Source organism: Desmodus rotundus, chromosome 2 (assembly GCF_022682495.2).
Source record: "Desmodus rotundus isolate HL8 chromosome 2, HLdesRot8A.1, whole genome shotgun sequence".
NCBI lineage: Eukaryota > Metazoa > Chordata > Mammalia > Chiroptera > Phyllostomidae > Desmodus > Desmodus rotundus.
In genome coordinates, this window is record NC_071388.1 from 41,980,293 (window position 1) to 42,001,070 (window position 20,778).

The following is a 20,778-nucleotide window of genomic DNA, read 5'->3' on the forward strand; positions in this document are numbered from 1 at the left end:
AAATTCAATGAGGAAAATGATGGTCTTTTCAACAAATGATATAACAATTGGATATCCATAGGGGGGAAATAATAAACTTCTACTTCACAACATATACCAAAATGAATCATCTAAACATAATTCTAGATGTTTCATTTTAGATGTTTAGATGAAAAGATAAACATCTTTTTCAAGATGAATCATCTGGATATAAAAGCTAATGCTACAGAAGTTTAGAAGATGCTTCTAGATGCATTTATAACCTGGAGATAAGTCAGTGTTTCTTAGGGTGCAGAAAGCAATAACCATTAAAGAAAATTATAAACTTCCATGAAATTAAAACTTTTGCTCATCAGACTGCTCATTTAAGGAAAGGCACAAGCAAGCTATCAACTGGGAGACAATATTCACAAAACATCTGATAAAGGACTTGTATCCATGATATAAAATAATTCGTAAAAACTCCTATAAATCCACTAAAAAGAAAAACAGCCCAATGAAGAAAATGAGTAAAATATGAAGCAGGCACTTCACAAAGAAAATACACAAATGGCCAGTAAGCACATAAAAAAATGTTCAACATCATTAGTCATGAGAGATACAATCTAAAACTACAAAGAGATACCAGTACACACTTACTGGAAATGTTGAAAGTTAAGAAGACTAAAAGTTCGAAGTATTGGCAAGGATATGGAGTAAATGGATCTCTTCTAAATCTATGGGTCAAAGAGGAAATCTCAAAGAAAATTGTTAAAAATATCTAGAATTCAGTGAAAATACAGTGTGTTAAATTTTCTAGGATGCAGCTAAAGTGAAACAGAACCAATAGCTTATATATAGGAGGAGATTATTATAGGAATTGGCTCAGAGGGTTGTACAGGCCATAAAGCCCAACAACCTGCCATCTGCAAGCTGGAGAACCAAGGAATGCTGATGATATAATTCAGTGTAAGTTGAAGGCCAGAGAACCATGGGGCCAGGTATAACCTGGAGTCCATAGCCCTGAGAACCAGGAACTCTGATGGTCCAGCTAAAAGAGAGAGAGAGAATTTGTTCTACTTTCCCCCTTTTTGTTCCATTTGGTTCCTCAGTGGATTGGATGATGCCTGCCTACCTTGGTGAGGACATATCACTTTATTAAGTCTACTGAATCAAATACGAATCTCTTCTAGAAACACCCTCACAGACACACTCATAGTGTTTTACTAGCTATATGGGCCTCCCTTAGCTCAGTCAAGTTGGTGCATAAAATTAATTGTCACTGCCCTGGCTGGTGTGGCTCAGTTGGAGTGTCGTCCCTTGAAACAAAAGGTCGCAGGTTCAGTTCCTGGTCAGGGCACATGTGTGGGTTGTGTGTCCCTGGTCGGGGCACATATGAGTACAAAAGGCAACCTCTGATTGTTTCTCTCTTCTCTCTCCCTCCCTTCCCTTCTCTCTAAAGTAATAAGTGTGTCCTCAGGTGAGGATTAAAAAAAAAAATTAACTGTCACAGCACCAAATGCATATATTAGAAAAGAAATACTAATGACAGAAACCAAAATTAAAAGCAATACTATTTGCGGTCCTTCACCAAAAAAGAAATACCTGGTTGTACACCTAACAAAATACAGGATCTGAATGCTGAAAATTATAAAATGCTGGTACAAGAAACAAAGATCTAATATTAATCTTGTCTAGTGAAATACTATAATACTAAGCTAGCCCAGTGAAAAGAAGGGGGATTCTGTTGTCAGTTCCTGACCTGTGTGATTTTGGGGAAATTTACAGAATGATTTTTGAGCTTTGGTCTTCATTGAGAAGGATGTAATCTCTTCCTCACAGAGTTTTTATAAAGATTAGACAGATTAGTGGATGTGACAAAAGTTTTATAAATCTTAATGCTATCTAAATGTTAGTTATTTTTATACTTAAAATTATGTAAGTCCTGAAAATATAAAAAATCTTAGAATAATTACACAAAAAAAACCTGGTCAAAACTGTCAGTTACTATTAGTGTTTTGAACAGTAATATAACTATAATAAATAGGCTTATAACCTTATGTATTGATTATTTTATTGATAGTAGTTAGATTCTATTGAATGGTCATTTCTTAAAAACAAAGACTCTGTCCTTTAAATAGCTGCTATAATATCGTATCTTTTAATATCATATTAAATATCAGTATTACTTTCTAAGCCATATATAGTAACACATAATTGGTATGTTTTATATTCTCTTGTTCTCGTTTCAGGTCAATGAATACATTTTTGATAATTTATCTAATAATTCTTATTTCTGAAGCCATCATCAGTACTATCTTGAAATATACATGGCAAACTGAAGAAAAATGGGATGAACCTTGGTATAACCAGAAAACAGAACATCAAAGAAATAGTAGTAAGGTATTTTATGGTGCTCTTCACTCTGCTGTAAAGGAAACTATCATTTAGCAAGTTAATGCTTTGGTGGTGACTTCTGATAGGAGTGACCACTATGATCTCCCGAAAACTATTACCGCCAAAGGGTGACAAAGGAACATTGCACACCTGAAATCAACACAAAATACTGAAAGTAAGCTGTAAATAAAAATAAAAAGGAATAAAGGAAGTGAAAAAAGGGACATTGCAAAAGAAGAGTACCAGCTTGTTTGTACTAGCGTGCTTTTGGCATTTTAGGATGTAAGCAATTATATTTTCTGCAGTTGACTTGAATAGTTACAGGAAATTATAAAAATTTAAATTGTCTGTATTGGCATTCCACTTGAATACTACAAATTTAGTTTTTTATTCCTCTGTACTATATAAGTGAAATAAAGAGTAAGTTGATTTGTTTTCAATTCTGTCAGAACTATTCAAGGAATCTTACTGTCAGTCAGTTGATGGTATGAAGTAATAACACAAATCATGTTGTACGGAGGTTTAAGCTGATTAAATATGGACTACCGACAGAATTTAACCTACAGTTTTGGTAAATAGTTGTCCTCCAAATTTCACTTCAGATGAAAATACAAATATTGAAATATGGATTTGGGTCTCGGGACCACACAGCAAGTAATCACAGGAACACATTTGCAGTTCCTATCCCAGAATGCGTGTTAACATTTGGTATTGCTGTGCCATTGAAATAGGCTGTTCCTGTATGACCTGGAATTCTAAGAATTTCAAATTCTACCAGTTCTAGCCTGGCAACTATTTTTTAATTTTTTTTAATTACAGTCAATTTTTAGGTATCTGTAATTTTGAAGAGTAGAAGTAGAATGGTAAGCATATTCCAGAGATGATAATTAAAAATTTGCCAAAAGCAGTTTCAGTCACACCAGGCTTTTTGGTAGCTTCTGAAAAGTAAGAAATTAAGTAATTTGAGTTTAACCTTTTTTTCCCTTTTACTTTGTTCAAGAGTTTAATGAGCAATAAAACTACCAAGGAAATGTGTTAAAAAGAATTCATTAAATGAATTTTAATTCATGAGACTATTCTGCTTCAAAATATAGTTAATGGTTTCTTTAGACATGCAACTTTCTGATAATTTTCTATAATAATGCTGGAGATACTCTCATGTTTTCACTTATCAAACAATCATGTTTTTCCTCTAGATTCTGAGATTTATTTCAGACTTCCTTGCCTTTTTGGTACTCTACAATTTCATCATTCCAATTTCATTGTATGTGACAGTAGAAATGCAGAAATTTCTTGGATCATTTTTTATTGGCTGGGATCTTGATCTCTATCATGAAGAATCAGATCAGAAAGCTCAAGTCAATACTTCAGATCTGAATGAAGAGCTTGGACAGGTAAATGATCCTTTTATTTTTCTGGTTGGTTATTTTTATCAAAACAATACATGTACAAAAAACTAGTAAAAAAGAAAATACTACAAGGCTTATACCAAAAAACGGCCCTACTTTGTTCCACAACTAATTTTGTGTACCATTTTTAAATTTCAAAGCTGTTTCTTCCATTATCTGGTACCCTCTTTCTATATAGTATTCCTTCTAGATTTTTACATTATAGAAATTATTTACTGTGCAACATACAGACAGAACTCTCACACTGCTGCTTTCACACACATACTGTGACACACACCCATTTTGCCTTCCTATAGACTCCCCAATATTGTTTTATCACTATTTGGGATTTAATAAATATTCATTTGTTGGCATTATTTTGACTGTTTTAGTATTGCTAATTTTGGAAATAGACTTAAGGAAATAGAGACCTCCTCTTTTTGTTTAACATAGGACTCTGAACACAAAGGTTTGGGTTTTTTTTGCTTTCTTTCTCTAGGTGGAGTATGTGTTTACAGATAAAACTGGCACACTGACAGAAAATGAGATGCAGTTTCGGGAATGTTCAATTAACGGCATAAAATACCAAGAAATTAATGGCAGACTTGTATCCGAAGGACCAACACCAGACTCTGCAGAAGGAGGCTTAAGTTATCTTAGTAGTTTATCCCATTTGAACAGCTTACCCCATCTTACATCCAGTTCTTCCTTTAGAGCCAGTCCAGAAAGTGAAACTGAACTGGTAAGCAAGTTTAAATTAATAAATAGGAATGTCATTGGAAATGGTTGTCTTTGTATTAGTGGGGCAAGAAATATGTATTTGAAATGTATATCCTTTGATTTGATACTGAGAATTTATAGTCAGAACCCACTTTAACTTGTCACTTCATAAGTGTTTGCATCACTTCTCTTGGTATTTAAATGGAACTAAATTAAGGAAAGTCCTTACTGCCTTGAAGTGAAGAAGACTTTGCTGGAAAATAGAGTTTAAATTTATTTAATACTTTCTGAGACTTCACTTCTTCAACAAAAAGAGGTTTCACTTTAACTTACAACTTGGTTATTATACATTTAAAAAAATTGGGAGTCATGAGCAAATGTGACAGTTCACTCTTTAAAGTCAGAAGCAGCCAGTTCTTACTTAGACAATTCAAGATTGTAGCATTGTTATTTTAGATCTTCGGTTACCAAATTATTAACTGTACTTATTTGCATTTTTTTAGAATTCTGTTTCTGGTTTCCTAAATGTTATTTGGGAATAGTATTTATGGTGTGAATATTAATTATGTTTTTACAGATTAAAGAACACGATCTCTTCTTTAAAGCAGTCAGTCTCTGTCACACCGTACAGATTAGTAATGTTCAAACTGATGGCATCGGCGATGGTCCCTGGCAGTCCAACCTGGCACCCTCCCAGTTGGAATACTATGCATCTTCACCGGACGAAAAGGCTCTAGTGGAAGCTGCTGCAAGGTAGGTTAATCTGATTTCCAAATCAGCAGGAAAATACCTTTTAAGTAAAAATGTGAAAATACTAGAATATTAAATTGTCAGACAAAATTCATAAACACATAAAGGTAGAACTGTAATTTAAATTTTTAAGGAGAATTTGAAATGTGTCATTAATTTTGTTAAGCTTGCAATAGAGTCATATTTTGAAGTGATCTCTAAAAAATCTGGTTATTAGCAAATATGAATAATACAAGTTGTGAGAATATATGTGTGTATATTGTTTTGGACCCACTCTGATCCTTCAGATTCTTAAAAATAATGCCATATTGAAAGGAAATATTTTAAAATACATCTTAAACTTATGTTTTAAATATTTTTATTCAAGCTAAGTTAGAATGATGTATTGTGAAATATAAAATAATCATTCCTTAAATTTTTATATTTTTTCTCCTTTTAATCCCTAGAATGGGCATTGTATTTATTGGCAGTTCTGAAGAAACTATGGAAGTTAAAACACTTGGAAAACTGGAACGGTAATTTTTTGTCTATATTGTAACTTTCTATATATCAAGCAGTTAGTATAGAACAGATACAGGTAAATTGGGGCCCATAGGCCAAATCTGCCCTACAGCCTGTTTTTGTAGAGTCCACAAATTACTACATTTTTAAAGGGTTGTTAAAAAAAAAAGAAGAAGAATGTGCAACAGCAACCACATATGTCATATAGGACCTAAAATACTTACTGTCTGGCCTTTTACAGAAAGTTTACTGACCCAGCACTAAAATGATTGATGTTGTTACATTGTGTCTCATCACAGTCATAACAGTATCTGTTCTGAATCTTTCATCTGTGTTTCAGCTTAATGGTTCTTGAATTTATATGTTTATTTTTACACACTCCTGGGTAATGAGTTTCCTAAGTTTCTTGCTAATAAAGAAAAACTTTCTTACATTTTCTATTATTTTATCTTTTAAACATTGAGGAAAAGCTGTCTTGTTTCTACTGTATGATAAATTAGACCATTCTTACTACATTCGGATCATTCTTTCATGGTTTTATCAACTTCAGTCATCTTAACTACAGCTGTGCATTTTCACAGTATGCTTTTACAAACTAGGTAGGGCTTACTCTTCGGCTACTTTCATGTGGGAGCCTGGCTAGCTCATTCTGTCAACTTATAAATCATTCCAATCAGTGTTTTTCAGCATTGTATATGTACATCATTGTATAAATTCATCCAGAATACTTTTCAATCACACCTAACCCATCCACACAGATTTTTTTACAGCTCCTTATTAGAAAGGCATTTGTTCCCTACCCATATAAATATATTCTGTCCCAGGTTCAGAATCACTGCTATAATGAGCCTCTGTTACTCATGTGAATATGATGTATTTCTCAGGTGTGTCTGAGCAGAAGAAAGAGTTGAGAATCAATCACCTTTTTTAGTGAGAAAGACATGGAACTGGGCATATCTGGATTTCAGTCCTTGCTCTGCCACTCACAAGTTTATTTGACTTTAGGCAAATTACTTGATCTTTCTGAGTTTAACAGTCCTCATTTGTAAAAAGAGGTAAGACCTACCTCCTCTGGTTCTCATGGGTATTAAAGAGCATAAGAAAGTGAAGTACAGGGCGTTTGGTAAGTACTCGATAAATATTACTTCCTTCTATTTCTGTAACCAGTCATCTTGAAAATGTAGTTGAGGTTAATTTCGTGTACTAAAGTAACCATTTTTATCCTTTATAGGATTCTTTCTAAATATTTACTTCATGTTATTCAAAAAAGTAAAGTTTTGTCTTACCTTTTTTCCCATTAGGTACAAACTGCTTCATATTCTGGAATTTGATTCAGATCGTAGGAGAATGAGTGTAATTGTTCAGGCACCTTCAGGTAACAACCTAAAGTCTTATGAATTTTTATTTACCTAATATTAAGAGCTTGATAACTAATTTTTCTTTTTAGGTGAGAAGTTTTTATTTGCTAAAGGAGCCGAATCATCAATTCTCCCTAACTGTATAGGTGGAGAAATAGAAAAAACCAGAATTCATGTAGATGAATTTGCTTTGGTGAGTGCAAATTTCTATGATTTAAAAACTCTGAAAGATACATAAATACATATGTGTGTGTGTGTATATGTGTGTGTTTGAGAGATTTGGAGTTTTGTTTTTTTGCATTAATTTATCAAAAGTTGGCTCCATATTTAGTTAAAAATTAACTTTAACCTGCTAAAATGTGTCTTCTCTTTGAACCTATTATATATACTCAGGGCACTTGTAGCCTGCAAGGACCACTCAAATTACTATCTAAAAAAGTGGAGAGAGTTATTAAAAGAATACAGAGGAATTCAAGGATATGGAGACACTGGCACCCTCATACATCGGTGGTGGGAATTTAAATGATACAGCTACTTTAGAAAATGGTTTGGCAGTTTCTCATACAACATGGAGTATAATACGTGACCCAGCAATTCCATTCCTAGGTATAAACCTGAGAGAATTGACAACATAGGGCTACACAAAAACTTGTACACAACTGTTCTCAGCAGCATTACCCCTAATGGCCAAAAAATGGAAGCACCCAAATGTCCATCATCTGATGAATGGATTAAACAGTGTGTCATATCGATATAATGGACTGTTATTTGGCCATTGAAAGAAATGAAGTACCGTTATAGCCTACAACATGGATGAACCTTGAAAAGATTATGCTGAGTGAAAGAAGCTAGTCACAAGAGGCCACAGAGTCCATTTATATAGATAGAAGAAATTCATAGTGTTTGCCAAAGTCAGGAGGAAGGGGAGAAAGGGTAATGTTTGCTAATGGATATGGGGTTCCCTTGGCTGTGATGAAAATGTCCTGGAATTAATTACTAAAAATAATTATGCAACTCTCAGACTTCACTGAAAACTACTGAAATTCTCTTTTTAAAGGAATGAATTTTATGGTACATGAATTATGTCTCAATGAAAGAATGTAGGAGAGTCTTTCAGAAACAAAGTATGCAAGTTGTGTGGAACGGGAACATTATTAAGCGGTTCTCTCAGTCTTAGGACCCCGTGACCTCTCATTGTTGCATTCCTGTGAATGTGTGCCTTGTGCTCATCTCTGCTCAGCTGCCTCCTTCACCTACGGTTTCTTTTTTCCCGTTACTGGTCCCTGATTGTTGATGACCTGGTTCACTACCACACTATAACACACATGGAACACAGACATGGTCTGCCTAACTGTCATAGCAGTACTCAGAACAGTGCCAGCACATAGTTGGCACCCAGTAAATGTTTGGTGTAGAATGAACTAATTAAAATTAAGTCATAGATTGATAAACCTCCTAGTCCCTGAACTGTTATTTAAGAGAAACAGTTATATAATTTATAGGCATGGGTCATTTGTAAATCAAGGAATGCCACTTTTTAGAAATCTGCTAAATAGTGTTACATAGTACTTTAAAATCTACCTTTCCAAGTTCTGTTACTAGAACATTTAATTTGGGCTTTTCTAAGGAAAATATATAGCAATAGGAACTTTTTAAATAGACTTTTACATTTAAATACTAACTTTCAAATATCAACACCATAAGAAAAACTCGAACCCAGTAGGATCAGAAAATCCAATATATATTTTTAAATTGTGTGTAATTGCAGTTCACCAGTGAAGATATACTTGTATAATTTAGAATCAGTCAGTGGCTCTAGAAAGTATTGTTTGAGAATGGCCACCTTGCAGACTTCTTTATTTGAATTGCAAATGTGTCATACCATAAACTGTCAGGAAATTATGGTTCCCTCTGCTTAAAAAATTCTTTTGAAGTAGGTGGAGAGGATTTGTAATGGTTAAAACAGGAAAGTAGAACCTGAGGCAGTTGTGAAGGTACCATTGTGGAAATCCCTGGCTTTCCAGGTTTACTAACCACAGATAAGATAATCTTGTGATCCTATCTGTTCTCTAATATTCTGCAATTCAATGACCTTAATTGTTTTGAGAATGTTTTAAGAACTCATCAGAAATTGAAAGACTTATGATAATATATGTTCTATAACTCATATCAGTAGGACTTTGTGACTTTTACTTTCTCTATCTGTGAATGAAGTTTGCCTGTGAAGAAACTTTTACTGGAACACAGCCACATTCATTTATCTACATACCACCAATGAAGGCTTTTGCTCTGTAGCAGAACAGTTGAGTAGTTACAGCAGAGACCTTATGAAGCCCTTTTTCATTTCTCAGTGTTGCTTGGTGCACTTCAAGTCACAGTGACCCAGTTATAACTCTGTAGTGTCTTGAGCGCCACACATACTGCCATATGACAGTGTACTATATTTTAGTTATCGGTGATAGTACTTTTTAAATTATTTGTAATTGACTTTGGTAATGGGGTCCTCAGTTTTATTTCAATGACTTCTTGATTCCCTACTAGTTATTTTCATTTAATTTTTGTCTTTAATCTTTCTGTTTCAGAAAGGGCTAAGAACTCTGTGCATGGCCTATAGACAGTTGACGTCTAAAGAGTATGAGGTAATGGACAGACGCCTGTTCGAAGCCAGGACTGCCTTGCAGCAACGGGAAGAGAAATTGGCAAATGTCTTCCAGTTCATAGAGAAAGACCTGATATTACTTGGAGCTACAGCGGTAGAAGACAGGCGAGTATTAGATAAATAGGCAATATCATTTTTCTCTCATAAGAATTTTTTAGCCGTTTCTGATTTATGACATAAATTTCATTTATTAACATGCTATAATAACAATATATTTAAAATCAAAATAGAGAGTTAAAGCCTTTTCTTCCAGTTAGTATGTATAATTTTTCTTCTAGCCAAGTCTCTGGAATAGATGAAAGATATAATTTTGCTTGTAGACTAAAATTTTAGGATACTCCTCAGTGTGTGCCATACAAAGATTTTAAGCGCCTGCTTAATTCTCAAGCCTCACCGCCCACCACTGCATCCTTCCACTTTATACTTCAGTAGTACCAAACTGGCTGTAGTTCTCTGAACAACAGCTAAGTTAAAACTATTCTATTTTATAGCTTTGTTCCTTGGCAAGGCTACCCATTTTTGAATACCTATTTATAAAGTATATATCAAATATTACTCCATTCCAGTAAGTCCTTTCCTTACTTCTAACAGGATTTAAAAGGCTCTTTCTGTGAAGTCTCTGTGTTTCGTGGATCTGTGTTGTCCTTGTGGTGGTATATTACCGTTATTTGTTTAAAGATTTTCTTCTCTATTATCCTGTGAATTCCTTTAGGTCCATGTATTCCCTGTCTTTTTTCCCCAGGATCAACCCCGATGTATGTTTTAATTTCTTGAGTTAAATTAAGTTACGTGAATTAAATTGAGTTCTATGGATTAATTGTTATATTTTTCTCTGCCTCTTAGATCTATGGGTATTCATAGTCTAATTTTTGAACTGCTGATCTGAGAGATTTCCTTATCAAAAAGAAAAATCTTATAATTTGAAATGTAAGACTTTCTTATAAAATAGTTTATGTAGACCATATACTTAACTTGGTTCTGTAAAAATCATCTTTGAACATATACTCTTAAACTATGAGGTTGGAAATTTTTTTATGTTACATCGATGATCACTGATTTGGTTATTTCTGTTTCTTCCTTATTGGGGAAGAAAATTCAGTTATAGTACTGGACTGAATGTTACTATATCAATTCCTAGGTCAAGAAGTCTAGAATTTACCTTACTTATGCTATTTGATTTATACTTAAAATACAATCAGAAAAGTATTTCCTACTAATTTTGTTTTTTTTATTTTCAGACTACAAGATAGAGTTCGAGAAACTATTGAAGCATTGAGAATGGCTGGTATCAAAGTATGGGTACTTACTGGAGATAAACATGAAACAGCTGTTAGTGTGAGTTTATCATGTGGACATTTCCACAGAACCATGAATATCCTTGAACTTATAAACCAGAAATCAGACAGTGAATGTGCTGAACAGTTGAGACAGCTTGCCAGAAGGTAAGAATGTAATTTTGTGTGGATCATTGGGTTTTGAGGGGTAAGCAAAGTATGGCCCACTGCCTGTTTTTTATAGCCTATGAGCTCAAAATAATTTTTGCATTATTTCATGGATAAAAAAGAATCTAAAAATAATATTTCATGTGAAAATTATCATATTTTATTCATCAGGGATATTGGTCTATAGTTTTCTTTCTTTGTAGTGTCTTTATCTGTGAATGAAGTTTGCCTCTGAAGAAACTTACTGGAACACAGCCACATTCATTTATCTACATACCACCAATGAAGGCTTTTGCTCTGTAGCAGAACAGTTGAATAGTTACAGCAGAGACCTTATGAAGCCCTTTTTCATTTCTCACTGTTGCTTGGTACACTTCAAGTCACAGTGACCCAGTTGTAACTCAGTAGTGTCTTGAGCGCCACACATACTGCCATAAGACAGTGTACTATATTTTAGTTACCGGTATTTACTCATCAGCGCCAAACAAGAAAAATGGACTTTTAATATACTTTTAAAGCACAGTGTAGTGTTTATCACTTTATCAAGTTAGATGCAGAGAATTGTATTACTCAGTTACACTTTAATATACCACCTGTTTAAAAAGACATTCAAAGTGAAATATAAAATCTCATTACAGATTGTTCTGTTGTATTAAAATATAAAATTTCATTACAGAATCAGCATTAAAAGATGGACATTTGCAATTGATTTTGAGCATTAAACCCCAGTTAAGCAAATGTTATTCCTTCTCCCTCAAAATGATTTTCATTCTTCTCATTAGACTTGTACTGTTTTTAAATTATACGCAGTTATTTTTACATTTTTTACTTAATAAAATTTTTTTTTGTCTTTTTTACTATAAGTGTCTACATAATGTCCTCAGTGTAGCCTCTTGGACCACAAAACCTAAAACTGAAGTATTTACTTCTGTCCTTTTACACAAAACATGTGCAACTCCTGATCCCGTTCACGTGACCAAATTGGGAAATCAGTCTGCACTCTGCTATTCAAAGATAATTTCATAAATAATTTGTACCCTAAATTCGTTCTCTTTTTTTCCTGAATCTTCTTTTAAATATGCAGATCAGCGTTATTTCAGAGCCCCCATCTAACGCAGTCTGATTTTTCCACAGTGAAGTTAGTACTACCATGTAAGACCCAGTGTTGCTTATATGCAGGTATTTAGGTCTCTTCAGATTCTTGCCATTTGCAGTCTTGTGATACTAGCGCAGGAAAACAGATGCAAAACGACAATGCCACAGCTTCGGTGTACTTCCAGTGCTTTATTTACATTTGTTAATACGCACATTGATGTGGTAATAACTTGGAATTTTCTTAAAGAAAAAAGTATTTATGGGATGTTTTAAATAGTACTATTCTCAGAAGATTATTTGCTTGAGTTCAAAAAGGTGATTGATCTGGGTAATTATACTACAGTTGGGGAGCATTGTGAACACCATTGTGACTGCTTAAACGTTTAAGTCCCAAGTGTCAAAGAGCTTAAAACAAAATAATTCCTCAGAATCATTGACTTAAATACAAGGGTGGGCAAAAGTAGGTTTACAGTTGTTTGCATGAAAAATAATACAAGAATAAGCTGTTGTGTGTACTCACAATTGTAAACCTATGTTTGTGCACCCCTGTATTCCTACTGGAATATTCCTGACTACAAAAGTAATGCCCATCTGAAAAATGCTGGAAATAATAAGGAAAATATGTTGGTTAATAATATAATACAGTTATCTAGAGATAATTGTTATTTGTAGTTTTGAATATATTCTTTAAGTCATATTATACTTTTAGTGAACCTGTTAAGATCATGGGTATTATTCATTTCCTTTTTTGTACAGAAGCTATGTTATAAAGTGAAGACTATACTTTAAAATGAATCCTAGTCTTGGTATATGAGATTTTTATTACATTTTAGAGATACCATCTTTTCAGTGGAGTACATTTCCTGAGATAATCATATAAGTCAATGTGATTTTGATTTCAGACTTTTAGGAAGTATGTATTCTTAAAATCTTGAATAGAACAAAGAATTCTATACCTTTGAAAGCTTTAGTTTATATAACCATTTTTTCACAAACATTTTGGTATCTCCTATCTAGACATCGGAAGACACAGTCATATAAGGTATTTATTTATATATTGCTGACTCTCAAAATGCTTACATTATAGGAAAAACAGAAGTAAATGTGTTGTGATAGACCTATTACAGCTGAATTACAAGTGAGGCAAGAACAAAGTATGGGTGGACAGGAGAGGGAAGGTTAACCCAGACACAGTTCTGTGGAAGCACCTGTGACTGTGTTGCCTCCTGAGAAATGCTCTGTTAATTGGTCAGAGAGTAACACCAAGAAGTAAATTGTATGCAAATTCCCAGAGCTGAGAGGCTTGAAGAACTGGGGGCCGTTATGCCCAGAGAATGGAATAGATGGGAGAGGGTATGGGAAGTATTGAAACATAAGACTACAGAGATGAGCAGATGCTACCTACTATGTGCCAGACCTGTGAAGAGCTTTTCCACATTTCACAAATACTATCCCATAGATTGTGAGATAATATGCCGATTTATGAAGTCTTTCCAGAGGAAACCCCAATTTTGTGTGCCTTGGGAAAGGTCTCTAGAAAAACTGGCCTGATCTGTCCCACCCTTGGCTGCTCCCTCTTCTGCTCAGATGGTGCTTAGGCTGAACATATGGGAAGAAGAACCAGTTGCTAAGTAAAGTTTGCCCAGTAGGGAGTCACTGCAGGTGCTGATTTCAGGTATTGGAGAATTAATAAAAAAAGGAAAACACATTTTTTAGAAGTTTACGTTGTAAAAGGGAATTGTTTACAAACTAGTTGCAGTGCAACACGATGGTGATTAGGCATACTGTGAAACACATTTTAACTTACAAAAGTTTTGTTAATATTACAAGACTCAAATCTAGCAATATATTGTTCAGTTTTTATAGATTATTGTTCATTTAATACTTTTCTCACTTCTCATTTAAAAATGGAAATACAAACAGCCACTATGGAAAAATAGTATGGGGTCTCTCAAAAAATTTAAAAAATAACTACCATATGGTCCAGGAATCCCACTTCTTTTCTTTTCTTTCCCTTTCTTTCCTTTTCTCCTTACCCAAGGACATACCCATTGGTTTCAGACTTTTAGGAAGTATGACTTTTAGGAGGGTGAGGAACAGCAATAGGTTGCCTCTCAAGTAGGGACTGAACCCCCAACTTAGGCATGCACTCTGACCAGGAATCAAACCCGTGAGCTTTCTGTCTACAGAAGGGTGCTTCAATCAACTGAGCCACACCAGCCAGGGCCAGCAGTCCCACTTCTGGGCATATATCCAAAGGAAATGAAATCATTGTCTTGAAGACATCTGCACCCCCCATATTTTATTGCCTCGTTATTCACAATAGGCAAGAATAGAAACAACCTAAGTGTTCATTGATACATGAATGGGTAAAGAAAATGTGGTGTGTGTATATACAAGGGTGGACAAAAGTAGGTTAATAATAAACAAACAAACATAAAAAATAAGCTTTTCATGTATTCACAACTGTAAACCTACTTTTAACCACCCCTGTATTCAAAAAAAACATTCAGCCATAAAAAGAGGGAAATCGTGCCTTTTGTGACAGACTGGTTGGATCTTGAGGGCATTACCTTAAGTGAAATAAGTCATAGAAAGATAAATACTTGTATGTGGAATCTAAAAAAGCCAAACTTACAGAAATAGAGAGTAGAATGGCAGTTGCCTGGGGCTAGGATTTGGGGAAAAGGGGAAATGATGGTCAGAGGGTACAGACTTCCAGCTTATACACAAGATGAGTAAGTTCTGGGGATCTAATGTACAGCTGGTGGCTGTAATTAACAGTACTGGGTCATATTTTGGAAAGTTGTTAAGAGAGTAAGGAGATCATAAATGTTATCACCACACATAGAGAAAGGTAATTGTGTGAGGGGATGGAGGTGTTAACTAATCTTATGGTAATTATTTCATAATAATATGAATTAAACTCACGTGTTGTACGTCATATCTCAGTAAAGCTGGGGGGAAAATAAAATTGAAATGGAGGGACACTTCCTAGTAGCAGTGTGTGCTGTGTTGTAAACCCAGTCGTGAACTGCAGTGTATTGCGCTTATGGTGGATGTAGCGCAGTGCTACTTTGACTGCTGGCCTTCAGCAACATAAAGGAACTTGCACCAGAATGTAAATCTGTGCACTGCTTCTTTCTTCAGAAATCTTACTGTGAAAGGAGAGTGGGGAGAAACAGTGGAACAAAATAGTGTGCTCAGTAATGTAGCTGATTTACATACTGATGCAAGCTTCTTACCTTTTCCTAGCAACAAATAGTTTTGCCCACCGGCCAGTAATCAGCCCATGCATGCTTTGAGTAGTACTCATTAGCACGTGCCCACAAGGGAAGTGTTAGCCATGTTTCACCATAGAGTAATATCTCGGGTCGCAGTCTGTTGTAGGAATTAGTATCAAGAACATTTATGATTCCTTTGTTTGCTTCCTACTTACACATAATTTAGCTCATGAATTTTCCTGAATATTTTTTATTTATTTTTTTTAAATCAGGGTTTACTAAATGAAACTAACAATGTTTTTATTTTTGTAAGACTTTATACTCACAATTTGGGAGAATATACTCAGATTATATATTATAATTCATATTTAGAAAATATAGTTACTTAATAGTTCATTATAAAATTTAATATCATCTGTTTTATTTATAATATCAGTCACTCTCAGTTCTACCTAATCTTAATTTCAAGGTAGTACAACTCAGTTTGTTCCTGACATTATTTTTGTAATAATAAAGTCTGTAAATGAATGGTCCATCTTTCAGTAAGAATCTTTTTTTACTGAGTATAAATAATATGACTTCCAAGTGCCTTACAGAGGACGTAATTATTTTCTGTTTTAGAATTACAGAGGATCATGTGATTCAGCATGGGCTGGTGGTGGATGGGACCAGTCTATCTCTTGCACTCAGGGAGCATGAAAAACTATTTATGGATGTTTGCAGAAATTGTTCAGCTGTATTGTGCTGTCGTATGGCACCACTACAGAAAGCCAAGGTATGTTTGTATTTTTAAAAGTTCCATAAGGATGTATAGATCTAAAAGTATTCTTTAAGGTTAATGCCTTTATCTAGTTCCATTTGGTGGCATGCAGCATGTGAATCTTACTAGGAATCAGTCATTTCTCATGTTATAAATTTTAACCATGTACATTAGACCATTTGAACTGTCAGTGAATATAAAAGTTTCAACTGTTCATAATAACCTAGAATGACTGTGATGGGTAGCAGTTTGTGATTTTCCTGAGACACAGATTTGAACTGTGATAATTAAAGTTTCATAAGTTAGTTTACTTACCTATTGCGGGAGGCTATGAGACTTTAGTTCACATGCACCTTCAAGTGATTCCATTGATCTCTGCTCATTCTTGCATTCTCATGAAGTGATAATTCTCTTTGTTAAAAATAGCTATTAAGTGCCTGGCCGGTGTGGCTTGGTTGGTTGGAATGTCTTCCCATGCACCGAAAGGTTGCGGGTTCAATTCCTGGTCAGGTCACACATATCTAGGTTGCGGGTTTGGTCCTCAGTTGGGGTGTGTGCGGGAGGCAACCAGTCGATGTTTCTCACGCATTGGTACTTTTCTCTCTCTCTCTGTCTCTGTATCTCTCTCCCCCTCCTTTCTTCTCTCTCTCTCTGGAATCAATAAATATAGGTGTGTATTAAAAAATAGGGAAAAAATGGCTGTTAAGTAATAAATAGAACTTTAGTAGGAAGTTGAAAAGCCAATTAATTTGTGAGATAAAGATACATACAGAAAATACTTAAATTTCAACTATGATTCCAGTGAAAGCCTATGCATATATTTTTTTGTAACTCTAAATTTATAATTTGAGGTCTTAGGCTGTACCCTCACAAACAGTATCCTTACAGTATTCTTTGAAATGCACGTCTAAACACTGATTTTTTTCACATATAAGTCTAATAAATTAGACATTCAATTTTTCTTGGCTCCATGGAATTTTGTTACAATGCCTATATTATTATAATGAAGCTTTTTACAAATTGAAACTGTATTTAAAGATTCTTGCTTCCCATAATAAAATCCAAGATAATACTATTTTCCAATGTCATTTCTTAAAGACATTTCTGACATCTTAGTGGAGACATCCCTCCAAAATTGAACCCCAGAACTTATTATTGTCTAATGTAAAATTAATTTTTTTCTATTTTAGCAGAGTCACTGTGGATAAATGACTTCATATAAATCTTAAAAAGCTGAAATTTTATCATAAGTAACTAATTAGTTCTATGTCTTTCAGGTAATAAGGCTGATAAAAATCTCACCTGAGAAACCTATAACATTGGCTGTTGGTGATGGTGCTAATGATGTAAGCATGATACAGGAAGCACATGTTGGCATAGGTGACTGATTTTCTTTTTTCCTTGAGCTTTAATATTGGTGTAATTATTTGGGGATCTTGAATTTTCCTTTTGTAGACTAAAGTACAATATCAAATACATGAATAAAAACTGAATGCAACATGGTAATATATCTCAGTGTATCCCCATCAGAAGCCTGTTACAATTAGTTCAATATTTAGAATATTTTAATGCCAGATTTTCAAGGACATGAATACCACATTAATGAATTCACTTTTTACTAATTCTTAATAATAAAGTAACTATTTTAACTCTAAATTTGTTGAATCACATAGAGTTGCCCTCCTGGTTTTAAATTCTTGTTTTTGAATGTTATTGATGGTTGTCAGTCTAAAGATTGTGCAGCTCATTTTAAAAACAATTTTAGAGACAGGAAATTATACCAGACTGTAATAAAATAAAAATTTCAAATAGACTTCTAATTTAATAAACTTTTATCCTAATTTTCTAGTCTAGAATTTATATTGGATTCACAATACTAGTATTTTATTTATATTTAAGTTATCAATCATTTCTTATTTAAACCATATTCTGATCTGTCTTCCTCAATGATTTTATTATACAACTACAGAAGTAAAGAGAAAAGTTTTGGGTTTTCTTTCTATTGTTGACACTGTTACAGATGTCCCAGTTTTCCTCCCCTTTACCCACCTCTACCTCCACAGCCACCCCCCGTCTGGCCATCACTACACTGTTGTCTGTGTTTATTAGGTATGCATGTATGTTCATATTTATCCAATAAAATTATATACTGATTTCAGGTGATACTGTACTTTTGAAAGCACGTTTTGTTTGAGTTATGCATGAAAATTTTAAAGCAGTCAAACATGCTCATTTGTGCTAGACTCAAATTACTCAATTTCAATATTTTTCACGTTCATTGAAGTTAAAGCTGTTTTATTACATCCTCTCCTTAGAAATCTGTTAGCTCAGACTTTGAGCTTTTTAGTGTAATTGATGTTCTTATTACATTGTGGACTTTCAATATTATTTTTACATTTTATATTATGTTCTAAATCTTTGAAAATTGATGTTACATGCTTAGTATATTGTAGCTTTGTATTCGATTACTAGATTACATATTCAACTTAGAACAAACTTTTGGGAACCTGCTATCTGCTGTGTATTAGGATATGGTGGTCCTAAGTCCAGGTTCAAATGCTAGAATTAACATATTCGCGGATGTATCATGAAGATTATACTAATCAGTTATCAATGAATTTGCCTTTTTGTCCCCTTTTCTACAGGAATCATGGGTAAAGAAGGAAGACAAGCTGCAAGAAACAGTGACTATGCAATAGCTAGATTTAAATTTCTCTCCAAGTTGCTTTTTGTTCATGGTCATTTTTATTATATTAGAATAGCTACCCTTGTACAGTATTTTTTTTATAAGGTGAGTTTCGATTAATTTTAGAATTATTGACAGTAATGTGAGGCTTCAGTTTAAAGAATGTTATTATCATACAAGTTATTCTGAAAAATTGTTTCTATAAGTAAAAATAACATTTTATGGAATTTTTACTTCGATTACTAGTCCTGCATTTAATTTGTACTGACAGAAAGGAAATCATTGGTTGCCAAGGGTGCAGGTTATAGAATTGACCGGAAAGGATATATTGAGAACTTTACGTAACAAAAAAGTTATCTAGTTTGATTTGGGTGATTGTTACACAGGTGTATAAATTTGTCAAAACACAAAAAAAATTATGGACACATTTTATTCTATGCAAATTAGAACTCAATCAATTTGATTTTTTTGATGTTACTTTGTTTTGAACCAGTAATACTCACATTTTTGTTTTTTTTTAATTTTTCTATCCTCATCCGAGGACATGCCCATTGATTTTAGGGAGAGAGGAAGGGAGGGAGAGAGAGGGAGAGAAACATCAATACAGAAAGAAGAGAGAAACATTCATCTGTTGCCTCTCATATGTCCTCTGACCTGGGACCGAACCCACAGCCTAGGCATGTGCCCTGACTAGGAATTGAACCCACAACCTTTCAGTTTATGGGATGTTGCTCCCATAAACTGAGCCACATTGGTCAGGGGTGAATCACTAATACATTCTAATTTAACTTCAGTATGATGGTTTCAAGCAGAGGTTCTAAATTTTTTTTGCCATGAATGAATGTTTGGTAGTCTAGTAAGTTGTATAAATTACTCAGTATAGGGCTTTTATATACATAAAATAAAATACTTAGGATTATAAGAGAACTAATTATGTTGAAGTACTACTGTTCTCTCAACCCTTTTGGGAAAGGTGGGATTCTGTGGAACTCATGTTAAGAGCCCTGAGTACCAAGACATTTAATACACCAGTGTGTCCTCTATTGTATATATACACCTATAATTAATAGCTGCCAGCCAATGAAAGAACACAGGCAGATTGCATATTGCAAATAAATGAGAGTGACAGGTTTTTTTCCTAGCTGCTTCTTACAGCTTTGCTGTGGCATAAGAGTATTGAAATCGAAAGATGTTTTGATGGTTTCGTTCATTCTGTTTTAAATTTTTTAGCATTTTAAAGCTATTTTAGTCCTAAGGTTGAAGTAAAACTAACTTACTGTACTGAATATGAAAAGTATTGAATAATAATTAGAAAGCATAAATTCAAAATTATGGTATCGCTTGGCAATGGTACGAGTCAATGGTCTTTTATTCTGACATTTGCAGTGCTACTTAGGATACTTTCAGACTTTTTAATAAAATGGGATTTCTGTTTTACCATTTCATATGGACAAGTTCTTATGGGAAGATCTTCTGTTTTCCATATCAACTGAGATTGTGTTTCTGGATCATTGGTCATTTTTAAACTTTTTTTCTTTTAGACTAAATATTTTAATTATTTCCATTTAATCTTGTTTTTCAGAATGTATGCTTTATCACACCCCAATTTTTATATCAGTTCTACTGTTTGTTTTCTCAACAAGTAAGTAAATAGAAACTTTTGTTTTATACTTTTAGAACAAAGTATGTGTGTTCAGTCTTTGATAGGTACTTGCAGGGAATTTTTCATAGTCCTGCTGATAAGTAGATAAAACTTATCTAGTTTGTTTAATCAGTATAGCAGTCATAATATTTATTCTCATTTTTACTTTGAAGTGTTAATATCAAAATATATTTTAAT

The 20,778-nt window shown here is 33.8% G+C and overlaps 1 protein-coding gene across 1 annotated transcript in view; it reads left to right on the top strand.

Annotated features, from left to right (window-relative positions):
* The window catches only part of ATP11B (ATPase phospholipid transporting 11B (putative)), a 103,722-nt gene that overhangs the window by 52,853 nt on the left and 30,091 nt on the right, over positions 1–20,778 (top strand). Inside the window, exons 11-23 of the mRNA XM_024563976.4 lie at positions 2,211–2,361; positions 3,552–3,749; positions 4,243–4,485; positions 5,041–5,216; positions 5,660–5,728; positions 7,016–7,089; positions 7,162–7,265; positions 9,655–9,836; positions 10,970–11,173; positions 16,114–16,267; positions 17,530–17,632; positions 18,898–19,043; positions 20,521–20,580. Coding sequence (XP_024419744.2) covers positions 2,211–2,361; positions 3,552–3,749; positions 4,243–4,485; positions 5,041–5,216; positions 5,660–5,728; positions 7,016–7,089; positions 7,162–7,265; positions 9,655–9,836; positions 10,970–11,173; positions 16,114–16,267; positions 17,530–17,632; positions 18,898–19,043; positions 20,521–20,580 — 1,864 coding nt within the window. The remainder of the gene's footprint in view (positions 1–2,210; positions 2,362–3,551; positions 3,750–4,242; positions 4,486–5,040; positions 5,217–5,659; positions 5,729–7,015; positions 7,090–7,161; positions 7,266–9,654; positions 9,837–10,969; positions 11,174–16,113; positions 16,268–17,529; positions 17,633–18,897; positions 19,044–20,520; positions 20,581–20,778) is intronic.